Genomic DNA, 24,669 nt, shown 5'->3' with positions numbered 1-24,669 from the left:
AATGAATGAAGATAGAGCTTGGGGGAGATATGACCAAAGAAAGCTTTAAATTACATACCTACCACAACAAAGAAGAAGAGGGGGAAGGCTTTCAGTTGCCTGGGAAGAAAATGTACGGCACATCATGAGAGATAAAGCCATCAAAGAAGACGAATGGATGGACAGGAAAAGATGGCGGTCGAAACGCGAAAAGCGGCAGAGGCTGTATAGGAACCTCGCTTAGATAGATTTTGGTTACCCAATAAGTTTAAACACTCTTCATTACAAGAAATTAACAACATTTTTTCTAACATTTCCAGGTTATGACTTGGAATTTTTATTTCTTTTATTATTTTGAGGGCTGTGTCCATTTTTATCTTAATATTTGTGCACCCTCTATAATTTTTACCAGGTACCGTCACTGACCATAATTGTCATATGTCATGTAGCATATGTTGCTGTCAGCTGTCAGCAAGTTTAGCTTTAGCAGCTGTCAGCTGTCACTTTGCTCTGCTGTCACAGTCACTGCACACTGCATTGCTGTCGGGTTTGTTTACAACAGAATATTTTTGTCTTTTTAGTTTAATTGAAATCTAAAAACTTCAAAAAGCTTTTAGTAATTTTAAGAACTAAATTACCTACAAATTTGAATTTGATTAAATTTTTTATTTTGTTGTTTGTAACCTAACCAAGTAACTCGATCGAAGCTCAAAGGTTTAACTACACTAGAAGGTTCCAGCTGCACTACACCCAAAATTTTCGTTTACCACTGACCAGTGTAGTAGTGTAGTCTACAGTAGAAAACAAAGGAACAAACCTACTGTTCTTACTTGGCCCCAGTTGACCAAATGTGTACTGGGCTGGGGCCATGCCATGAGTAGAGTAGATATAAGTGAAGTGGATGTGATAAGTTATGGCACATGGTAATGGTAAAAGACAAAACACAAAGACAGTGGTTCTAAGTATAAACTGATTTTTTTGTGTAAACTTACAATTGAATTTTGTAAATAAACTGCAATTTAATATGGAAATGAAGCAAGAGGCTAGTGAAACAACTTATAAAATAGATGAAGATATGGAGGCATGTGACTGTCCTTTAAATGTCCTCAAAATTGAAATAAAAAAAGAACCTAATAGAGAAAGTGTATATGAAGCATATGATTGTTTAGAGTCAAATGTGTCCTCTGTAAAGACTGAACTAGAACAAGATGAATATAAATTTACACTATTTGAACATAAGCAAACAACTGAAGAAGGTTAGTATTACATTATGTTGATGAAGATCATTATTAACCCGGGATCGGTTGCACTGTTAGAAAAAATCTAACATTTTATCCTTTTCCCTGATAACTTGTGGAAAAGTTTTGCAACATAATTTTCCAGTCGTAAGTGCCTCGAGGAAAAGTGTAGTAATGCACATGTCCAAGGGTACCGGACAGCGTAACTAATTATGAGTAGAATTGACTTTAGTTAGATAAAATCTAATGACACGACTGATAACGCAGGTCAAAATTTTCAACTTATAATTTTGTATTATACTTTTTTTAGTATTGTGTCTAAGAGTCTTTTTGTACTCAGATAGATATCTATACATGTCTAAACGATCTCTACTTACTTAGTCCTGAGCCTTTCTATCTTTAGGTGTAAGGCTGGTGGAGTTGAGTTTGGCATTGTAGTCTCCATGCTTTTCGATCTTGCATTAGGTTTCTTGCACTTTCCAATGTCAATCCCTTCTTCTCGACTTCTTTCCTGATTTCATCTACCCACATAACTCTTGGTCTTTTTGTTTTTCCCCTACACTCTCGTTTCAAACACTTGTTTTGTAAGCCTCTCGTTCGACATTCTACACATGTGCCTGAACCATTGTCCCTTCACTATTTTTTCATTGATTATATTAACTGATCTCTATTAACCGTAAATTGATAGCTGTAGGTACTTTGCGCAAAAATTTGCCCAATGTTTTTTTTTTGGAGGTCGCCTGACATATGTCTCCGATGACACTGCAGCCTCATGGGCTTATTGTGCCAACCATCCTACCTTTCATGTCACCCAATCCACAAGCTTGGTTCCACGTACCAAATTGTATATCCCTAGCATGGGTTGGGTGGCATATTCTGCTGGACTTAATTTTGGTTGTCCATAAATAGCCTGCCTCTTGTGATCCAACGCCTCACACTTGTACAGTACATGGTATGCTGCTTCAGTTCCCCTATTGCACAGTCTGCAGTTAAGGTTCCCTTCGTACAGCCCAATTCTATTCAGGTGTCCTTTCAGAGCACAGTGACCCGTGAGAAGACCTGTAATTATGCGGAGATGACTCCTATGTAATTTTATTAGTTCCTCAGCTCTCCGTTTTGAGGGTTCCCTTATTAAGGGCCTCCCGTGTCGCTGACCAGGTACGTTCCCCCAATATTCTTTGTGTTTGTTTTTGACCCATTCCCTGACTTGTCCCCTAATTATTGTTTTAGGTACTCCTAGAGCAGGTTCTGGGCCAAAATATGAAGTTGATGAACCGTTCCTTGCCAGCTCATCTGCTTTCTCATTACCGTCTATCCCGGTGTGTCCTGGCACCCAGAATAGAGTTACACTATTTCTTTCGGCCAGTTCTTCCAGTTCTTGCCGGCATTCCCATACCAGTCTTGACGTCACTTTCGGGCTCATTAGTGCCTTCAGTGATGCTTGGCTATCTTTGAGTATATTGATCCGTCTATTTTCAGTATTTTCATAGGCCCTCAAGTTGTTCATTATGACACACTGCAGAATTGCGTACATTTCCGCTTGAAACACAGTTGTGTATGTTCCTAGTGAGAAACTGAGTCCTACATTCTCTGTTTCACTAAAAATACCGGCTCCAGTGCCTTCATCGGTTTTTGATCCGTCCATATACCAGATCGTTCCCCTTTTGCTACTGATGCTGTCCCACTCCCTTCGGTCATTGATTTCTATTCCGAAGTTCCTATTAAATGTGTATTTTGGTACCATGTGGTCAGTGTATGTATCAGATATACTTTTTTATTTATTTATTTATTAACGGGGTACCACCCAATTTAATATATACACAAAATATTATAATTATCTAGTGATACAATAAATATAAAGATATAGTAAATATGTATGACAAAAATTGGCGATGTAGCTATATAGAAAAAACAAATATTAAAATAATACAAAGTAAATAACAAATATAAATCACATAAGATTACAAATTTTTTTTAAACACTGTCTACAAACATTTTCCGTAGCGCACAGCAACAAATCCAGGTCTATTCTATTTCCATTTAGAATGATTCTACTCAGCGGAGAATGCCTACCAAAGTTGCAGCGATGAAATTTAATTGCAAAATTTTGGGATGTTCTAGTAACTCTAGAGGGAACATTAAAGTCAATTAGAGACAGTAAATCATTGCAATTAATTTTTGAATTCAGTATTTTATGAAGAAACAAAACATCAGCATACATCCGTCTGGAAGATAGCCTAGGAAGGTTTAATTTATTTCTAATTTCTGAGTAGGAATGGTCACTTAAAGGTTTGTGTAATTTAAAACTCAAGTACCTAATGAATTTATTTTGGACTTTTTCAAGCTTGGCTATATGGACTTCATAAGTGGGTGACCAAACAACTGAGCAATACTCAAGAACAGATCTAACTAGGGAAATGTAAATCAGTCTGATGGAACTAATGTTATGCAAACATCTAGAAGTTCTAATAATGAAGCCTAACATTTTAAATGCCTGGTTATTCACATAATCAAAATGAGCGCAAAAATTTAGTTTGGAATCTAATTGAACATCTAGATCTCTTACAGTTGATACAGCCTTCAGTGGTTCTTCAGCTAATTTGTAATTATAAAAGAGGTTGTTAATTCTTCTACAGAAACTAATAAAGTGACATTTTCCAACATTAATGCTCATTTGGTTCCAATTGCACCATGCCATAATTTTGTTAATATCATCTTGAAGTTTTTCACAATCTAAGACGGATTCGATAATTCTATAGATTTTTAAATCATCAGCAAATAGCAGAAATTTAGAGTTAATTTGAGATTTAATGTCATTAACAAATATATTAAAAAGGAAAGGCCCTAAGTGGCTTCCTTGTGGAACACCAGATGTTACGGAAATTTCACTAGATTGAAAGTGTTTAATTTTAACAAGTTGTATTCTGCTAGTTAGGTAACTACATAACCAGTTATACAGATTGCCCGTAAATCCAATAGCTTTAAGCTTGTTACACAACAATTTATGATTCACAGTGTCAAAAGCTTTGGAGAAATCTGTATAAATAGCATCCACCTGTAGTCTCCTTTCCAAAGCATCAGATATGTATTGCGTGAAAAGTAAAAGATTTGTAGAAGTTGATCTACCTGAAAGAAAACCATGTTGCTCTTCAATTAGTACATTGCATAAAGGTGTTTTAATAGAGTCGCATATTATACTCTCTAGAATTTTAGGAATAGAAGAAAGAATGCTTATTGGTCTGTAGTTAGCTATATTACTCCTGTCACCTGATTTATGAATAAGAACAATAAAACTAGATTTCCACAAACTTGGACAAATACCTGAATCAAGTGAATGAGAAAACAGAAAATATAAGGGACGGGTTAAAGTACATCTACAATTTTTTAATAGTATGGGTGGAATTCCATCAGGTCCAGAGCCTTTAAAAATGTCTAAATTGGCTAATTTTTCAAATATGATTTCAATAGATACATTACAAGAATTCAGACTCACTGTTTTTTCATATTCTAAGGTGGGCTGTATTAAATCATCATTTACTCTGTAAATATTTTGAAAGCATTGCGCAAAATTATTAACAATATCCGCACCATTATTAAGCACTGTGTTTCCAAGAAACATAGTGTTTGGTTTCCAAGAAACATAGTGTTTGGTAGACCATTATTTTTGCGTCTGCTGTTAACAAACTTCCAAAAGTGCTTTACGTTTGAACTAATTCTAAATTCAGTTTGACTTATATAAATATCATGACATGACCTGCTTAATTCTTTGCATGTGGTTCTCAAGGAAGAGAAAAGTAGATAATCGTCCCAAGAATTTGTTTGTTTATATATCTTATGAGCAATTTTTTTCCTAAATATTAATGATTTTAGGTCATTAGTCATCCAACGAGGAAAATTGGGATTTTTTAATCTTACACGTGGTATTGAACAATGGATGGATATTACTTACCCCAACTTGGTTCCAAATCTGATTATGCCCAAGGTTCTCGTATTTATCCCTTGGTTTTCCTTGCAGCCTGTATGCTCCCATCCTCGCTTCCCCTTTGATAAATATATCAGGAGGGGGTAGGTCTAACAGGGTTTCCAGTGCCGCCGTCGGTGTTGTTTTTATTGCTCCCGTTATTCCCAAGCATGCAAGTCTTTGTATCCTGCTTATCTTGTTTATAGCGGTTCTTTGCTGCATCTTTGTCCACCATACCAAGGATGCATATGTTATCATGGGTCTCACTATCGTTGTATATGTCCAGTACGCCATTTTCGGACAGAGTCCCCATGTTTTTCCATGTGTGCGTCTGGTCAGCATTAATGTCGCCTCCGCTCTTTTAATTACTCTTTCAAGCTGTCGGTTCCAGGTAAGTTCTGGGTCCAGTATAACCCCTACATACTTTACCTCTTTAGACCGCTCCAATTGTTCACCATTAAGGATCAGAGGCCCTAAGTCCTCCAGCTTCCTTCTTCTGGTGAACGCAATTGTGACTGTTTTGGAAGGACTGACTCTCAGCCCTTCTTCCTCAGTCCATTTGGTGACAATATTAAGGGCCTGTTGTATGCGTTCCCTTACTATGTTTTGGAATTTTCCCTGGGAAAGGACTACCAAGTCGTCTGCATAGCCCAGGGTTTCATGGCCGTTCAATTCCAGGGACTCAAGCAAATCGTCCATGACAAGGTTCCATATTAGCGAGGACAGAACACCTCCCTGCGGACACCCTCATCGGACCTGGGCGATAATGCTCTCCCCTAAAATGGACGTATATACGAGTCTCTGTTGTAGCATGTGGTCTGTCCACTTGCAACAAATTTCATCGATCCCTTTTTTCCTCAATGCTCTTGAGATTGTTTCTAAGGATATGTTATTGAACGCTCCTTCTATGTCCAAAAAGGTCGCTAATAGTACCTCTTTGTGCTTGAGAGCATATTCAGCTTTTTCTACAAGCTGATGTAATGCTGTCTCTGTTGACATTCCTGCTCTATATGCATACTGGTTCTTATGTATCGGTCTGTTTTCCAATACGCCATCCCGTATATGCCTATCTAGCACTTTTTCTAGCGTCTTAAGCAGAACAGACATAAGACTTAGTGGTCTCAGAGAGTTTGCCCCATCCTGTCCAGTTTTTCCAGGTTTTGGTTTCCAGTTTTTTCCTGTCCAGGTACATATTCTATTTGCCAGAAGGTCGGATCCCTTCTGCAATAGTACTGGATAGATCTCATCTAATCCTGGCGATTTATAAGGTTCGAATGAGTGTAATGCCCATTCTACTTTTTCCCCAGTTACTACTTTCTTTGCTGCCTGCCATTTCTCCTTGGATGCCCACAGAGGGGTATCTTGTTCTGATTTCTGGCAGTTCTCCAAAGTTAAGTCTGTAACTTGGGAACCGGGGAAGTGGACTTTCAGCAGTTCTCTGATAGTTCCTTCCCCTGTTTCTGTGTACTCTCCGTTTTCTGTTTGGAGAGTATATATCGAACTCTGAGGTCCTTTTGAGAGAATCTTATGGAGTCTGGCGTATTCTGGAGTTCTTTCTATATCCTCACAGTACCTTCTCCATGATTATCTTTTCTGCTTCCTCAGAGTTTTATTGTACTCAGTTAGGGCCTTTCTGTATTCATCCCAACTGATATTCTTGTTCATTGCGTTGTTGAATTTTTTTCGAACTTTCCTTCTTAATTCTTTAAGTTCCTCATTCCACCAGGGTACTTTCCTGTTGGATTCCTTATTGATTGAAGGACAGTTGTCATTATACGCCGAGATGATTGTGTTTTGCAGCTGCTCCACAACCATTTCGAGGTCTGTTGTATTTCTTATCGTATCCTTAGTCTGTTTTAAACTATATTCCAGGTCTGCTTTATACGCCTCCCAGTTAGTTTTCCTAGGGTTACGATAGGTTTCTAGGGTACATGTTTTTTCCCCTACTTCAAATTGTATGTGTCTGTGATCCGAGCAACTCGCATCATCAGACACACGCCAACTTGTAATTTTATTGCTAACGTAGTTGGTGGCTATCGTTATGTCTATGACCTCCTTTCGAGCACTAGTCACAAAAGTCGGTTTATTACCTGAATTTATTATGTACAGCTCGTTTTCCATAACAAATTCGAGTATAGATTCACCTCTTACATTCGTGTTCGTACTTCCCCACGTTGTATGATGTGCATTAGCATCACAGCCGATGATCAGCTGGGTTCTGGATCCCCTGCAGTCTCTTACCAGCTGCTCCACTTCCTTAGTTGGAGGAGAACCGGGTGCATCATATGGAAGGTACGCCGATGCGAGCAGGGACGTATTTAGGGGTTGGCGAAAGAGGCCCCCGCCAAGGGCGCAAGAGTGAGGGGGCGCAAAATTAGCGGAAGAAAAACTTTTAGGAAATCCAAGATTTTACTTTTATAAATTAGCCGGAGAATATGGTAAAAAATTAATAAAATACGGTATATTTACAAATAAACTCAGTTATAATTGAAATACGACTGTACTAGGTACACACACAATACGGTCACAATCAGAACAGTGGAGACTAAGACCATTGTTTAAAAAATTATTTTTTAAATAGTCTTTTAGTATTTTTTAAACAATGCTAAGACAGTTTGAAATAAATAAAGGAGTAACAGGGGCCTGTTGTTTCCGATAATCCGAAACAATGAACGCCATGTACCATGAGTCATTTTTACTATCGTATAGTTCAAATTACACAAATACCCATTATCTATCAAATATTATATTACGTATATTTTTATTGTTGAAATATTTGTCTGATGAAAATCGATCCGGATTAGCCGGACTTCCGGGTTATCAGGGGCCGACTTATCGGGGCTCCACTGTATGTTTTCGCTGAAAGTAATATGAACATAAGTGCATAGTTATGATAGTTTATGTAAGTAAGTACATTTTGTCACGAATGTAACATATTCACAAATTGTGAATCACAATATTACATGTAAAGTAGTAGTGAGTAGAATAATTTTATAAGTAAGTAAAATAAATAATGTTTCAAAAATACCTCCTTTATTAAAATAAGAAAATCTACGGTTTCGTTTCGATTTAAATCTGTCTCCTTCCATCCTCCGATAGCACTATTTCTAGGTCTACCTGTTCTCAAGGAGGCTCTGAGGAAGACAAATTTACACCAAAACGACCGTAGTTTCTCGATATAAATTAAAACTATTTATATCGCAGTATGGGTAGAACGCCCTCTAACGGGGAATAAGTGAAATGAATTTCAACTCGATTCGAGTTCTCTGTTTAACCTAGGTATGACAATACCAAAAGGCACCGTTAGGAAAATATTCCAATTTACGGTTCAGAGAACCCGTATAAAACGAATCTGTGTACTCTAATACAGAGTATGGCATTAGTAAAAAAAGAATGGGTGTGTACTTTGTACTCACATAAGAAGTTATACTTCTATTATTAAACTAATTTTAATACTTACTACTTTCCAAAAATTTTTATTAAAACAATACAAAAAATAAAAAAAATAAAAGAATAAAACACACGCAAACACATTGAAAAATTAAACCGAAGAAATTATTTCTGAACAATTGTTGAAAAAATTTTAACTAAATACGTATTTTCTGAAAAAAAATATAATAAATATACTTATAAAATAAATATCAAAAAGAAATATAAACAAAATAAAAATTTCCATTGGGAATTGAACCTGCGTCTATCACGTTTAGATTATTTTGAACTCACCCCACGCAGAATTTATCTACCGAGACATTGTGAATGACGTGTGAAGATATACCTAGCAACCAAACGTTTTAAAATTTTTTAGACAGTTTGTTTGCTTATTCTGTTAGTTTAATCAAATAAGTTTGATTCTTGTGGAATTAAAATACGACAAAATATAGACGAAAAAAGTAATATATTAGATGGAGATTTTTGTTGGTAATCAAATTATGTAAATCAAAGCATTACCTACTAGCTAGGTAGGTACATTTTCCAAATAGGTATTTACCTAATTTGTAATTTTTTATTACAATACTGAAACATTTAAAATAAGGTACGTACCTGTTGCTTTTAAAAACTATTTAAAAAGTCACTACAATAATTATAAACTTGCTTTTTGTCTCTGTCCTCACAACAATAAAAACTAATATACACAACATTTTGTTTATCCAGAACCTCCATTTGAACAATTATTGACAGATGATTTTAACACCCAATCAGATCCCGTATAACGTTTCATACCATACTGTCAGTGTGCGCATGCGCCCAGTAAAAATAAAAATTTACCCCCGTGATTAAAGAAGTATAACTTCAATAAGAAAATCTACGGTCTCGTTTTGATTTAAATCTGTCTCCCTCCATCCTCCGATAATACTATTTCTAGGTCTACCTGTTGTCAAGGAGGCTATCGGAGGATGGAGGCAGACAGATTTAAATCAAAACGAAACCGTAGATTTGCTTATTTTACTAATGACATACTCTGTATTAGTTTACAGTATAAGTACACAGGTACGAGTACACAGACTCGTTTCATACGGGTTGTCTGAACCGTAAAATATTTTCCAAATGGTGCCTCTTGGTATTGTCATATCTGGGTTAAACAGAGAACTTGAATCCAGTCGAAATTCATTTCACCTCCTTCATTGTTACTGTTTTTTTAACCCAGGCCTAATACATTTTAAAGTAGTAGTTGTAGTAATTTGCCTACACCTACAACTATTTAAAAATTGTTACATTACAGTCCCTCTGCATAGTGAATGTGAATTGTGGTTGCAATTAATGGGAGCCTCGTTCTTTGTGGAAGGGGGTAAGGGCGGGAGCATTGAATTTCGCCAAGGGCGCAGGAATGGCAAGATACGTCCCTGGATGCGAGCGTAATCGCTCTTGACACCCTTCCCTTCCCTGGCCTTATCTTGACTGCCGTCAAGTCTCTAAAACAAAAATTTGTTAACGGCAGTATGTTAAATTTCTTTTTAATAATAATGCAGGTTCGAGGTACCTCGGAGGTTCTGTCATATATGAGTTCCCCTCCAACTCCCCCTAACACCATAATATTTCCCCTGTTCACCCAGGGTTCCTGAATAAGGGCCACATCGAATTCCCTTTTTGCAGCCGTAAGGGCAGCCGAAGCAGCCTTACTGTGCTGCAAGTTAATTTGGAGGATTCTGATTCTCCCCTCCATCTTTTCCTCCAAGGACTTTAAAGATGACCATTCCGAGTCTGTAATAAGCTCGGAAACGGTTCCTCTCGAGGGCCCTGAAGGACACTTCGTCTATAGAGAAGGCCAGGAGTACTCCTTCCTTCTCTACTTTTTTGTTTAGAAGGAGCCACCCTCCCACTCTTAGTTCTGGGTTCTGTTGCCCCAATCGTGTTCGGATAACTCCCTCTTCCTGTGCCTGGCCTGGTATGAATACAAGAACTTTGGGTCTTTTGGGAAGATCTTTGGATTCGACAGCCGTCAAATCCGCGTTCTACCACAAACGGCCCAGCCGTTCCACTGCACCTACCAGCCAGTTTTTGGTGTGTTCACCCAATGTACTAGGCTAGGGGAATTACATACTGTGGTTATATTTTAGTTTTTTTCTGTTTATTTGTACTTATCTGTTATCTTTTATTTTAGCGTTTGTTCCATTTTTGTGTCCCCTTATGTTAGAAATAGATATTTTTAACATAACAAGTACACTCAACCATACTTATATGGAATCATCCACATTTTTTTATTATTTTAAGCAAATTAATGCTATATTCAATTTTCTTCCATCACATCTCTTTAGAACCAAATCGACATACCTGTGAGCTATTAAAGTTGGTTGGATGAAAATTAACCTTCCGATGACCAACCTTTTTTTGTTACACGGATGACCAAGGGTGGGAAAAAATGACCCCAGGTTAAAAATATCAAAAATGACAATTAACAAAAAAATAAAGTTTTTTTTTTATTTTTAATTTTACGTGTCTATTACGTGGAAAGGGCACGACCTCGAGATCATTGGAATATATGCTCCGTCAGAAAATGCATCAAAAACAGCTAAACAAATATTCTATGAGACCTTATCAGAGCTCATTGAAAATATAAATAGCCGCAAAGAAATTGTGCTGTTGGGAGATTTTAATGCTTGGACAGGAAAAAAAACAAATGACATAGTTGTGGGAAAATACGGTGATGCTAAAACAAATGAAAATGGGGAACATTTAATCGAATTCTGCGAACAGCACTCTCTGAAAATTCTAAACGGATTCTACCAACATAAAAACATACATAAGTATACATACATACATAAGAAAAAAAAATCATCAACAGAAAAACAAGCATCGACGGACAAAAAATAAACTGGCTAAAAATAAGATCGATTATGTTAAAAAAAGATGAACCATTCTTGCTGACTGTTCAGCACGATTCGTTTGACGCACCTCTACATAATATTGATATTAAAAAGAAGGAAGGAAGGAGCAGCACAATAAGTAAAATAGAAGACCTTTTTTTTAATGAGTACGCTATGGCTCAATGGTAAGATGATTGCTGCAAAAAAAACTTGCAAATCTGAACGAGATGATGCACCTTATCTCACCAGACTGCCAAGATTTCTACAAAAAAATACAAGGAGATGACAACATTGAGGAAGATATCGATGGGTATAACATAGCTAGTCTTGATTTTGAACTTTGAAGATGTTTAATAGATTTTTTTTCAATAAATGATTTTTCTTTTGTATAGATCTTCCGAATTTTATTTTTTCTTAATAATGCAGAAAGCAACCAACCCCAAAAAAAATGGCAGTATTTTTCAAAATATTGAAGAAAATACTTTTCTTTTACTTTCACTTTGTTAAAAATGAGATATTTTGCCAGATGAAAATAAAAAATTAAATTTTTTAATTAAGCTGTAATATATACTATTAATTTACTGTTAAAAAAACGAATAATATCGATTTACTCAAAACTCTACTTTTGAGGGTTGGTAGTTTCTGCATAACTACACACACCGGCAAAATTAGCCGAACACATTAAAAATGGGACATGTTTGATGTCTCGTACTTCACAAACCAGTGGTCCGATTTGAGTCATTCTTTTAGTATGTTATAGCCTTATTATTTAAGAATATCGGTGTAATAATATTGTTGCTAGACAGGTAAATGTCATTTTATACCGGGTGTAACAAGCATACTGTGTTTTTTTCTTAAAGTTCGGAACGCCCTGTGGAATATTCCAGCATATATAAAATATTAAAATTAAAACTCGATTGTAGAATTATGCTTTCTTAACATTTTCTTTTTTGATTCATTTGCTTATGTTGGAAAATAAAAAAGTTATGTGCTTTAACAACTAGCCATGTTTTTTATCAATAAATCCTCATAGTAGGGGAGAAAAGTATGCTAAATTTGCAATTACTCGAGCGTTCTTGGGACCTGGAGTGGATTGTAAAGAATGGGTGGTACAACCAAAAAAAGTTAAGTTAAGTTTTCCATAAAGTGTGGGACTCTCCATTTTTAAATTTAATTTTCCATTTCCACCAATGGTTTTTTCCGATTATAGCGCCATTTATCCATAATAGGAAAAAATGTTGCAAATAAAAGTTGCTTATTTTTACGTCAAGGATCCAAATCTGCAATAAAAATTGGGGGTTCCTATTTAATATTTTAATGTAACCCCCCACCCCACCTCCGTGGAGGTCGTGTTTGGTGCCATTCGGTAGATTTTTGAAAAATATTGAATAGGTGCATTTTGCAGTTTTACGATCTGATGTTCATTTCGCAAAATATCGCAGGGTTCGTATTTATAATTTTTAATTTACCCCCCACCCCTCTCCGTGGGGTGTCACGAGCCCCCACGGAGGTGGGGTGGGGGATTTAATTTCAAATCTTAAATAGGAACCCCCCAATTTTTATTGCAGATTTGGATCCTTTACGTAAAAATAAGAAACTTTTATTCGACATATTTTTTCGAATTATGGATAGATAGCGCTAAAATCGGAGAAAAATGATTATTTCAAATGGAAAATTAAATTAAAAAATGAAAAGTCCCCCACTTTATGGAAAACTTAACCTAACCTTTTTCTGATTTTAGCACATACTCTTCACAATCCAATAGGTCCCCATAACGCTCGAGTAACTGCAAAGGCTATAGCGGGATAAGATGGTCAAAATTGCACCAGGCTCGATTCAGTTTTGGGTTTAGCCATTCGAAAATATATAATTGAAAACTCACTCAGCCAAATTTTCAAGTCCCTAGGTGCACCGGGGGGTCCGCTATGGAAAAAAACGTGTTTTTTTGAGAACATTTTTTTCCAGACGCTGTATTGCTGCAAAAAATCTGAAAAAATTAACGAATGCGTATCTTAACAACACAAAGCTGCCTGATTTTTTTCAGATTTTTAGCTTTAAAATTGAGCGCAGAAAATTTTTTTGAAATTTTCAAAAAAATTTTAGGTTATGTTGTAATTTTTTCGCCAACTTTTAAATATTTTTGTTTTGTGTATTTTTTTCCATTCTTTCGAATGGCATAGGCCGTATTATTATTTTCGACGTGGAAAATACATAAAAATCGAAAAAACTATTTTTTTTTTGGCATAACTACTTACGTAATAATTTTTTTTTAAATAATAAAATAAGAAAATCTATGGTTTCGTTTTGATTAAAAAATTTTAAAAAAATAAATAAAAAAAAAAATTTTTATTAAACGTTAATTGGGAATTATTATTTAAATAAATAATTATTAGATTATTTGAATTACTTAATTGATTAAATAGTGCAACCTAAAGAGTGCAGAGTGTTTAAAGGGATTAATAAATTAATTATTAAAAAGTTACTACACAATCATGAAATTACAAAATTCAAATTAATATATAGCATGGTGCAAAGAAAGGAATAAATTCGTTATTTCGTAAACTGGCGACTTTTGGAGAAATACCGAAACGGGTCGAGTGTGATACGAGTGACGTCATCCATCTGGGCGTGATGACGTAATCGATGATTTTTTAAATGAGAATATAGGTAGTGTGGCAACTCATTTCAAAGGATATTCAGTTTTCTATTCATTAATATAAACACTAACACAATTATTTATACAGGGTGACCAAAAAAATTTGAATTAAATTAATTGACATAAAAAGAAGAATTTAAGTAATGTATTTACTTCAAAATATATTTTACTGCTGTTAGAAAACAGAAGAAAATGTTTGAGATATAAACACTGCTTTTCACTTAAATTCAATGTTCAAGCCAGCTCCTGCTAGCCACCTGCCTCTTGGAAGTGTGAACATTTTATTTAAGCGAAAAGCAATGTTTATTTTTCGAATAAACATTTTTTTCCCTTTTCTGAAAGTAAAATATATTTTGAATTAAATACATTACATACATTATTTTTTTTGTAAATTAATTTATTTAAAAAAAATGGTCACTCTGTATAAATAATAAGGGTAATGTTTCCATTGTTTTCAATCTGGTGGGATGTGGAGTAATAGTTTTGATGTTATTTTATGTGCTATTAGATTGAAAACTTAGTCCTTTCTACTAATGGTAATGTTTATACTACTGAATAGAGAATTGAATAACCTTTTGAATAACCAAATTATAGTAAAGTCCCAGTGATTGGCTGTGTACCATAGTTAAAAAACTTACACAGAAATAAAAAACTTCGGTTTGTATAATGGTATAAAATTCTATTAAAAAACTTTTAAAAAAGTCATCCAAATAGATTATAGAAAAACATCAGAACATTTTCTATCTAGTCAGATCTTCTTCAGTGACATTCTGTTTAGTTACTGAAACTATAGCCCGCTAGTTGATATATTATTATGTAGTCTTCAAAATTACATAATTATTTATTAAAACTTCCCATATAAATAGTTAATCATAAAAATGCCAAAGGAAATAGCTTCAGAACAACATTAAAATTATACTTTTGAAATGCGGCACAATGTCGATATTAATGGATTTTACTAAAGCTCAAAAGCAGCATGGCTTCCCTGCTCGAAAAACTGAAGGGGTAGTTGTCACAACGAGTTCGAGGTCAAGACGGAATTCGGTCTATGTCACTCGTCTTGACTTGTCATTCCAAAAGTATAATTTTAATAAAAATTTTATTTTAACAAAATTATGTAATTTTAAAGACTATATATCAACTAGTGGGCTAGTTTCAATTACTACACAGAATGTCACTGAAGATGATTTGACTAGATCGAAAACATTCTGGATGTTCTTGGATGACTTTTTTAATAAAATTTTATACCATTATACAAACCAAAGTTCTTTACTACTATGGTTTTTCAAATAACCGAAATTCTCATTAAAAAAATTCATCGATTACGTCATCGCGCCCAGATGGATGATGTGACTACTAGTATGATATATGCCAAAAAATCACAATTAAAAAATCGACCTCTTTCGGGATTTTTCCTTAGAGTCGACAGTTTAATAAATAACGAATTTATTCATTTCCTTTGCATCATACTGTATGTTAATTTGAATTTGAATTTTGTAATTTCATGAGTACGTAGTAACTTTTTAATAATTAATTTATTAATCCCTTTAAACACTGCACTCTTTAGATTGCACTATTTAAGCAATTAAATAATTCAAATAATTTAGTAATTTATTTATATAATAATTCCTCATTAACGTTTAATAACACGATTTTTATTACGTAAGTAGTTAGTGACTTCGACGGCAGTACTTGAGGAGTGGTTTTTTGTATCGAACACTACAAACATTTTATTTTTTAAACGTTAAAAAAATTAATTTATTGATTTTTTTATAAGCCTATGGCAGGATACTCTTAATGGAACGATATTATTATATATGAAATTCAAATAATCGTGCAAATAAATCACTTATTTAAGTATTAATTGTATTATATTCTATCGATAACAACAAAATTTTAATTTTTTAAACGTTGAAAAAATTATTTTTTGACTGATTTTTGAGGCTATTTATATAAAAAAAAAGTTTTATTAGCTGATTTTGATGGTAAAGATAAAAATACATACAAAAAGGTAAATTATGATTAATTTAGCTTTATGTTGTTGAGGTTATGAGTCAAAACCTTCAGAAAAAAAAACAGTTTTTTCGATTTTTATGTATTTTCCACGTCGAAAATGATAATGATGCCTATATAAGTTGGCGAAAAATTTCCAACATAGCCTAAAATTTTTTTGAAAATTTCAAAAAAATTTCCTGTGCTCAATTTTGAAGCTAAAAATCTGAAAAAAAAATCAGGCTGCTTTGTATTTTTAAGATACGCCTTCATTAATTTTTTCAGATTTTTTGCAGCAATACAGCGTCTAAAAATAATTTTTTTCAAAAAAACACGTTTCTTTCCAAAACACCTAGCTCCTGGGGATCCTGTTATTTTTTTAATCAAAATGAAACCGTAGATTTTCTTATTTTATTATTTTAAAAATATTTTTATTACGTAAGTAATTAGTGGCTTCAACGGCGGGTACTTGAGGACTGGTTTATCCTGAGTTTTTTTCAAAAACGTGACTAGAAGCGCTTCCTTGCGTACGGCACCCAAGTGCCGAGCTTTTTTTAACCTTAGCGCGCTTTTAAAATCACAATCGCAACAAGCATTTTTGTAAAGGGGCAACATTTTCTATTGAATACTACAAAAATTTTATTTTTTAAACGTTAAAACGTTAAAAAAATTAATTTATTGATTTTTTTTATAAGCCTATGGCAGGGTACCCTTAATGGTACGATATTATTATATGAAATTCAAACAATCGTGCAAAACAAAAAAATAATTTATTTAAGTATTAATTGTATTACATTCTATCGAGAACAACAAAATATTAATTTTTTAAACGTTAAAAGAATTATATTTTTTTACTGATTTCTGAGGCTATTTAGTAAAAACAGGTGGGGGTTGAGGGTGGGAGGTTTTTGAGCATGCTGTAGATTTTTTATTGTAAATGTAACAATACATATAAAAATGTAAATGATGATTAATTTAGCTGTATGTTGTTGAGTTTATGAGTGAAAAACTTCAGAAAATGCAAAAAAAAACATTAAATACATTACTTAAATTCTTCTTTTTATGTCAATTAATTTAATTCAAATTTTTTTGGTCACCCTGTATAAATAATTGTGTTAGTGTTTATATTAATGAATAGAGAACTGAATATCCTTTGAAATGAGTTGCCACACTACCTATATTCTCATTTAAAAAATCATCGATTACGTCATCACGCCCAGATGGATGACGTCACTCGTATCACACTCGACCCGTTTCGGTATTTCTCCAAAAGTCGCCAGTTTACGAAATAACGAATTTATTCCTTTCTTTGCACCATGCTATATATTAATTTGAATTTTGTAATTTCATGATTGTGTAGTAACTTTTTAATAATTAATTTATTAATCCCTTTAAACACTCTGCACTCTTTAGGTTGCACTATTTAATCAATTAAGTAATTCAAATAATCTAATAATTATTTATTTAAATAATAATTCCCAATTAACGTTTAATAAAATTTTTTTTTTATTTATTTTTTTTTAAATTTTTTAATCAAAACGAAACCATAGATTTTCTTATTTTATTATTTAAAAGAAAATTATTACGTAAGTAGTTATGCCAAAAAAAAATAGTTTTTTCGATTTTTAGGTATTTTCCACGTCGAAAATAATAATACGGCCTATGCCATTCGAAAGAATGGAAAAAAATACACAAAACAAAAATATTTAAAAGTTGGCGAAAAAATTACAACATAACCTAAAATTTTTTTGAAAATTTCAAAAAATTTTTCTGCGCTCAATTTTAAAGCTAAAAATCTGAAAAAAATCAGGCAGCTTTGTGTTGTTAAGATACGCATTCGTTAATTTTTTCAGATTTTTTGCAGCAATACAGCGTCTGGAAAAAAATGTTCTCAAAAAAACACGTTTTTTTCCATAGCGGACCCCCCGGTGCACCTAGGGACTTGAAAATTTGGCTGAGTGAGTTTTCAATTATATATTTTCGAATGGCAAAACCCAAAACTGAATCGAGCCTGGTGCAATTTTGACCATCTTATCCCGCTATAGCCTTTAGTATACTTTCCTCCCCTACTATGAGGATTATTGATGAAAAACATGGATAGCTGTTAACGCACATAACTTTTTTATTATCTCACATAAGTAAATGAATCGAAAAGGAAAATGTTAAGAAAGCCTAAGTCTACAATCGAGTATTAATTCTAATATTTTACATATGCTAGAATATTCCACAGAGTGTTCCAAACTTTAAGAAAAAAACACAGTATGATTGGTACACCCGGTATAAAATGGTATTTACCTGTCTAGCAACAATATTATTACAACGATATTCTTAAGTAATAAGGCTATAACATACTAAAAGAATCACTTAAATCGGACCACTGGTTTATGAAATACGAGACATCAAACATGTCCCATTTTTAACGTGTTCGGCTAATTTTGCCGGTGTGTGTATATCCATTTATAAACACATCTGGCAGTTTCCGTTCTTGCTTGTCTTGCTCGCCCTCTAAGTACACGAATTTGTTAGTCATCTGATTTTACACATCCTATTTTCAAACTTTTTTCCAAGTTCCAATGTTCCAGATTTGGTGTTGACAACATCAATTTACGTGATCAATCTTATGCTGGTTAACTCAGGATCCCATAACTTCCACCTGCTATATAGTCCTCGGGCACGGCAACTCTTCTTCTTATCGTTTCAAGTAAAATATTTCATTCAAAAGAAAGTGTTTCTTTATTCTAAGGAACCTTTTGGCCATTCTGCGTTTAAATTTTTCAAAAAAATATATATTAGTTTTCCCAGGATTCGAAGAAATGGCATTGGACCAAGATTTTGCACATACCCTCTTAAATTAAATGTTCAAACTGCCAAGAAGCAGGTGGGAGCTTGAACATAGAATTGTAAGCGAAAAGCGATGTTTATTTGTGAAATAAACATTTTTTCCTGTTTACGGACATTTGAATAAAAAAATTATTTATTTTGTAGACCCTCTATAAATAATTATATTAATGATTATATTACTGAATGGAGAATTGATTCAAATGATGTGGCACACGACCCTTATTTCCATTAAATAAATTATCGATTACGTCATCACGTCCAAATGGATGATGTGACTAGTATGATATACGTGTCAAAAATCATAATTTAAAAGTAAAAATCGACCTGTTGGAGGACTTAATCAAAATATTTTTAGTTAGGTACAAAAATATTGAATTTATGTACTTAAACCTTTACATCCTCACTGTACAGTAAGTATACAGTAAAACCCCATTAACCGAAATAATTGAAGATAGTTTTGGATAACAAGAATTTCGGTTAAAAATAACATTGATTTTTGTATTCTTTTTGTATCGAATTAAATAGTATTGGAGAGATATTGGGACCGTGCAAGTTCAGAAAAGCGACACCTGGTTTCATAGCTTGGCAACACTTTTCGCTCTTTTAATTATATTGGCCAATCATACTGGTCCTGGTTACTGGACAATTGTCAAGGCCATAACCCAAAAAAATTATAAGGAGAAAAAGTAATATTCAAGGTTATGTTATTAAAAGGTAAACAATAATTGTATGTAGTAAATAAAATTAATTATTAAAATACATTATTACAAGCAAAATATAATTAATTAAATTTACTTTTATATAATAATTGCATACTTAATCCTAAGCCTTTCTACCTTTAGGTGTAAGGCTGGTGGGGTTGAGTTTGGCATTGTAGTCTCCATGCCTTCCGATCTTGCGTTAGGTTTCTTGCACTTTCCAATGTCAATGCCTTCTTCTCGCCTTCTTTCCTGATTTCATCTACCCACATAACTCCTCTTGGTCTTTCTCTTTTGTTTTTCCCCTGCACTCTCGTTTCGAACACTCGTTTTGTAAGCCTCTTGTTCGACATTCTACACATGTGCCCGAAGCATCTAAGTTGTCCCTCCACCATTTTTTAAGTGATTGGTTCTAGTTTTAGGTTTTGTCTAATTGTTTCGTTTCATATTTTGTCTGTCCTCTTTCTGTTTGTTATTTTCCTCAGGAACCTCATTTCCATAGCATTGACTCTGGATTTTTGTCTCCCGGTGAATCTCCATGTCTCGTCCCATGAATATTCGACACTGAAAGACTGAGAAGAACTTTAGATTTTAGTCGTATAGATATGTATGTAAATCATTTTTTTTTTTCGATTATAGCGTCATCTATCAATAACTAGAACAACTGTTAGAGATGTATATAATCACGGACGTACCGTTTTTCTGTCACTCGTAACGCACTTAAAAAGTCTCTGAAAAGCACCATATTATTCAAATTTTTATTTTATAGTTGATTTGTATTTTAGGTTATCTCCAAGAGGAAAACGAAATGGAAATTAATGAGACAGTAATTGAATATTCATGTTCTGAAGGAAATTGTATGAGTGGACACGCTGAAGGAAAAACATTAAATAAAAATGTGAAAGTGGTGACTGGACAAAGACTTTACAAGTGTGAAATTTGTTTTAAGCAGTTTGGTCATTTAAAAACACCTATAAGGGTGCACACCGGTGAAAAACCTTACATGTGTGAAATTTGTTTTAATCAATTTGCTACTACAAGAATGCACACTGGAGAAAATCCTCATAAGTGTGAAATTTGTTTTAAACAGTTTACTACTAGAAGTCAGTTGAAAATGCATTCGAGAACGCATACTAGAGAAAAACCTTATAAGTGTGACATTTGTTTAAAGCAGTTTAGTGAAGCGGGTAATTTAAAAAAACATTTGAGAGTGCACACTGGGGAAAAACCTTACAAGTGTGAAATTTGTTTTAAGCAATTTGCCACTACAGGTCAGTTAATAATACACTTAAGAATGCACACTGGAGAAAAACCTCACAAGTGTGAAATTTGTTTTAAACAGTTTACTACTAGAAATCAGTTGAAAATGCATTCGAGAACGCATACTAGAGAAACACCTTATAAGTGTGAAATTTGTTTAAAGCAGTTTAGTCAAGCAGGTAATTTAAAAAAACATTTGAGAGTGCACACTGGAGAAAAACCTCACAAGTGTGAAACTTGTTTAAAGCAGTTTAGTACTAAACATAATTTGAAAATGCATTTGAGAGTGCACACTGGGGAAAAAACTTGCAAGTGCGAAATTTGTTTTAAGCAGTTTGCCACTACAGGTCAGTTAATAATACACTTAAGAATGCACACTGGAGAAAAACCTCACAAGTGTGAAATTTGTTTTAAACAGTTTCCTACTAGAAGTCAGTTGAAAATACATTCGAGAACGCATACTAAAGAAAAACCTTATAAGTGTGAAATTTGTTTAAAACAATTTAGTGTAGCAGATAGTTTAAAAACACATTTGAGAGTGCACACTGGGGAAAAACCATACAAGTGCGAAATTTGTTTTAAGCAGTTTGCCACTACAGGTCAGTTAATAATACACTTAAGAATGCACACCGGAGAAAAACCTCACAAGTGCGAAATTTGTTTTAAACAATTTACTACTGGAAGTCAGTTAAAAGTACATTCGAGAACGCATACTAGAGAAAATCCTATCCTAGAAGCGGGTAATTTAAAAAAACATTTGAGACTGCACACTGGAGAAAAACCTCACAAGTGTGAAATTTGTTTAAAGCAGTTTAGTGAAAAAGGTACTTTGAAAACACATATGAGACTTCACACTGGAGAAAAACCATACATGTGTGAAATTTGTTTAAAACATTTTGTTATGAAAGCTCATTTGAAAAGACATTTACAAACACACACTGGAGAAAAACCTCACAAGTGTGAAGTTTGTTTGAAGCATTTTAGTGAAGCAAGTGGTTTGAAAACACATTTGAGAGTGCACACTGGAGATAGACCGTACAAGTGTAAAATTTGTTTTAAACAGTTTAGTCAAGCTTCTAATTTCAAAACACATTTGAGAGTACACACTGGGAGCAAGACTTTAGTTGCGCAAGTAGTTTGAAAACACATTTAAGCACGCACAGATTAGAAAAACTATACAAGTGTGAAATTTATTGTGTAGTGAAATAGTGAAGTGGTACTTTGGAACTCTGAGAGTTGGTCTGTGCCCATTGAACTTGCAAGTACCTAGCATTTTCGAGCGGGGAAGCATGCCCTTTGAGCATGTATTCTATTATATCTAACAACATCGACTTGTAGTCACCATATTCTATTAAAATATAATATGTAAACCATATATTATGGGGTTACCACTTTAAATAGTGTGCTAGTTTCAAACTACTCAGCAGAATGCAATGAAGATGTTCTGAATTAGAACGAAAACGTTTTGCAATCCATTTGGATGACATTTTAGATAGTTTTTTAATAAACGATTTTATACCAGAATATAATTTGAAGTTTTTACTTCTGTATGAGTTTTTTAAATCAAATATTATTTCTATTCAAGAAGGAAATATTCAATCATATTAGACTGTACACCAGATGCCAGTAAAACAAAACAATTATGACAATAATATTAATATAATACAATGATAATACCTACGCTTTGTTTCTTACACCGATGGTATTATGAAGATCAACGAAAATTTCTTATGATTTATCGAAATTGATGATTCAAGGGGCCGCGGTTTATATAAAAAAAATAACATAAATATTAGAGAAATAGAATATTTCCATTGACTATATGCGTGATGTGGTCAAAGATATGACATCGGAACGAATATGAAAGGGAAAATGGGCCTGCAAAATTTAATTTAACAAAAAATCATCGGGTTTTTTTGTTCCATGTACACATTAAATTTAACAATAATTGACGCTGCAAAAGTATTTATGGTGATCTTAGAGCATTGAAGTAATTAGGAGAAATTTATTATGCTTTTTTATAAATTTTAAACAATAATTTTAATGTTATGCCTTAAAATTAATGCATGAAGCAAAAATGTTATGCCTTAAAATTAAAGATTTTTAATTTATTTGCAGTTTAATAATTTGGTGCGATTCAGTGGCGTACCTAGAATTTCCCTCTGGGGGGGGGTTGACTTGGGCACCGAAATATTGTTTGTGAAAGACAAGTTACATTTTCCTACTATTCATTAACCTATATACAGGGTGTCCCGAAAAGATTGGTCATAAATTATACCACACATGCTGAGGTCAAAAATAGTTCGATTGAACCTAACTTACTTTAGTACGAATGTGCTCATAAAAAAAGTTACAGCCCTTTGAAGTTACAAAATGAAAATCGATTTTTTTCAATATATCGAAAACGATTTATCGATTTATCATTCTTATGGCAGGAACATCTTAAAACAAAATTATAGTAAAATTTGTCCACTCTATAAAAATTTAATGGGGGTTTTGTTCCCTTAAACCCCCCAAACTTTTGTGTACGTTCCAATTAATTCATTATTGTGGTACCATTAGTTAAACACAACGTTTTTAAAACTTTTTTGCCTCTTAGTATTTTTTCGATAAGCCAGTTTTTATCGAGCTGCACCTTTTTTAATATGTTTACATAAAAATTTTATGGGGTTGTGTTCCTTTAAACCCCCCATATGTTTGTGTACGTTCCAATTAAACTATTATTGCGGTACCATTAGTTAAACAGTGTTTTTAAAACTTTTTGCCTCTTCTTCTTTTTTTGATGTCACCTTTTAACGAGATGTGGCTTTTTCAAAATATACCTAAAAATATAAATTATAAATAAATTTTCAGATTATTAACATGTTTCTATAATCGTACTTAACCATATACAAATATGTGGTGGATTCCACAAATACTCAAAATATCTCGATAAACACTGGCTTATCGAAAAAGTACTAAGAGGCAAAAAAGTTTTTAAAACATTGTGTTTAATTAATGGTGCCACAATAATAATTTAATTGGAACGTACACAAAAGTTTGGGGGGATTTAAGGGAACAAAACCCCCATAAAATTTTTATGGGGTGCACAAATTTCACTTTAATTTTTTTTTTAAGATGTTGCTGCCATAAGAATGCCACATGTCCATTTTCAATAAAAAATCTCTAAGAGTTTTCGATATATGAAAATAAAACGATTTTCATTTTGTAACTTCAAAGGGCTGTAATTTTTTTTGTGTACACTATTGTATATAGGTAAGTCAGGTTCAATCAACCTATTTTTGACCCCAGAATCTGTGGTATAAATTATGACCAATCTTTTCGGGACACCCTGTATATTTCTATATGCTCTGGGAGGGGTTTTAACCTCCAAACCCACCCCCCTCCCCACTAGGTGCGCCACTGGAGTGATTTACACAATGGAATTAATCCAGTTAAGTAAAGCTATTCAAGAGAAAAATATAAGTATTTCGTTACTGAATGTTCACACGTTACAAATTATAACGAAATGAAATTTTATGTCTGATTTTTACTGAATTGTTAATATTTTTTATAATAAATTAACGCATTTTTAGTACTTAACAATCTTAATTGTTTTCTTTAAAAAATTTGTTTAATGATTTCAGTGGTTTTCAAGATGTGTTAAATATAATACAGAATTAATTCATTATTTATATTTTAATTATTATATTGTAAAACTAAAACTACTGGTTTGTGATGAATAAAGGAAAATTATTTTGTT

General features: G+C 33.4%; 1 protein-coding gene across 1 annotated transcript; it reads left to right on the top strand.

Annotated features, from left to right (window-relative positions):
* The first annotated feature begins 510 nt into the window (after positions 1-510).
* LOC126881825 (zinc finger protein 271-like) lies at positions 511-24,669 on the top strand. Its single transcript, XM_050646428.1, has 2 exons — positions 511-1,235; positions 20,453-24,669. The coding sequence occupies exons 1-2, from the start codon at positions 1,004-1,006 to the stop codon at positions 22,066-22,068; spliced, it is 1,848 nt and encodes a 615-aa protein (XP_050502385.1). The 5' UTR covers positions 511-1,003; the 3' UTR covers positions 22,069-24,669.

The sequence above is a fragment of the Diabrotica virgifera genome, chromosome 3 (assembly GCF_917563875.1).
Source record: "Diabrotica virgifera virgifera chromosome 3, PGI_DIABVI_V3a".
NCBI classification, from domain to species: domain Eukaryota; kingdom Metazoa; phylum Arthropoda; class Insecta; order Coleoptera; family Chrysomelidae; genus Diabrotica; species Diabrotica virgifera.
The sequence above is the reverse complement of the archived record's forward strand: the minus strand, read 5'-3'. Positions and strand labels throughout refer to the sequence as shown.